General features: G+C 69.8%; 1 protein-coding gene across 2 annotated transcripts in view; it reads left to right on the forward strand.

Annotated features, from left to right (window-relative positions):
* Nucleotides 1-382: 382 nt before the first annotated feature.
* Nucleotides 383-847, forward strand: part of YBX1 (Y-box binding protein 1) — a 20637-nt gene continuing 20172 nt past the window's right edge. Inside the window, exon 1 of one of the 2 annotated variants that reach the window (XM_040469857.1) lies at nucleotides 383-707. In XM_040469857.1, coding sequence (XP_040325791.1) covers nucleotides 542-707 — 166 coding nt within the window. In that variant the 5' untranslated portion in view covers nucleotides 383-541. The remainder of the gene's footprint in view (nucleotides 708-847) is intronic. The other variant, XM_040469856.1, reaches the window with a different exon arrangement.

Below are 847 nucleotides of genomic sequence, written 5' to 3' on the forward strand. Positions count from 1 at the left end.
CAAGCCCTAGGGTCAAGGCCGGGTAATCCCGGCTCAGGCGTTTGGCGGTTGCCCTTCCCTTGGCCAAGACCCAGCCCTGGACGTGGGGCCCGCCCGCCCGCGCTGCAGCCTCGTGAAAGTCACGTTCACTCTGCCCGTCCTCTCGGGTACTCTATGGTTCTCGTGGTGACTCTACTCTAATTCTAGTTCCGGTCTCTATGGCGGCGGCGGAGGCAGGAACGGTTGTAGGTCGGCCGAATTAGCCGCCTAAGAGCCAATGAGAATGGAGGAGTGATAAAGTGTTAGCCAATAGAAGCCGGGAGTCGGGGTCAGGTGGTGAGATTGGCAGCACTAGTGGCCAGTGAACGATGCTTGGGGCGGGTCGCTCGCAGGGCTTATCCCGCCCGTCCCGCCATTCTCGCTAGTTCGATCGGTAGCGGGAGCGGAGAGCGGACCCCAGAGAGCCCTGAGCAGCCCCACCGCCGCCGCCGGCCTAGTTACCATCACACCCCGGGAGGAGCCGCAGCTGCCGCAGCCGGCCCCAGTCACCATCACCGCAACCATGAGCAGCGAGGCCGAGACCCAGCAGCCGCCCGCCGCCCCCCCCGCCGCCCCCGCCCTCAGCGCTGCCGACACCAAGCCCGGCACCACGGGCAGCGGCGCAGGGAGCGGCGGCCCGGGCGGCCTCACATCGGCGGCGCCTGCCGGCGGGGACAAGAAGGTCATCGGTGAGGGCCGGACGGGACGGGGGTGGGGCCGTAGGGAAGCCTGGCGGCGGAACCGTTACCCGAAGCGGGGCGAGCCGGCGAGCGCGCGGCCGGCGGGACCGACTCGGCGGCGCGCGGCCGCCCCTCCCCCAGCCTTCCTC

Source organism: Herpailurus yagouaroundi, unplaced genomic scaffold, assembly GCF_014898765.1.
Source record: "Herpailurus yagouaroundi ecotype Mexico unplaced genomic scaffold, PumYag 77, whole genome shotgun sequence".
NCBI lineage: Eukaryota > Metazoa > Chordata > Mammalia > Carnivora > Felidae > Herpailurus > Herpailurus yagouaroundi.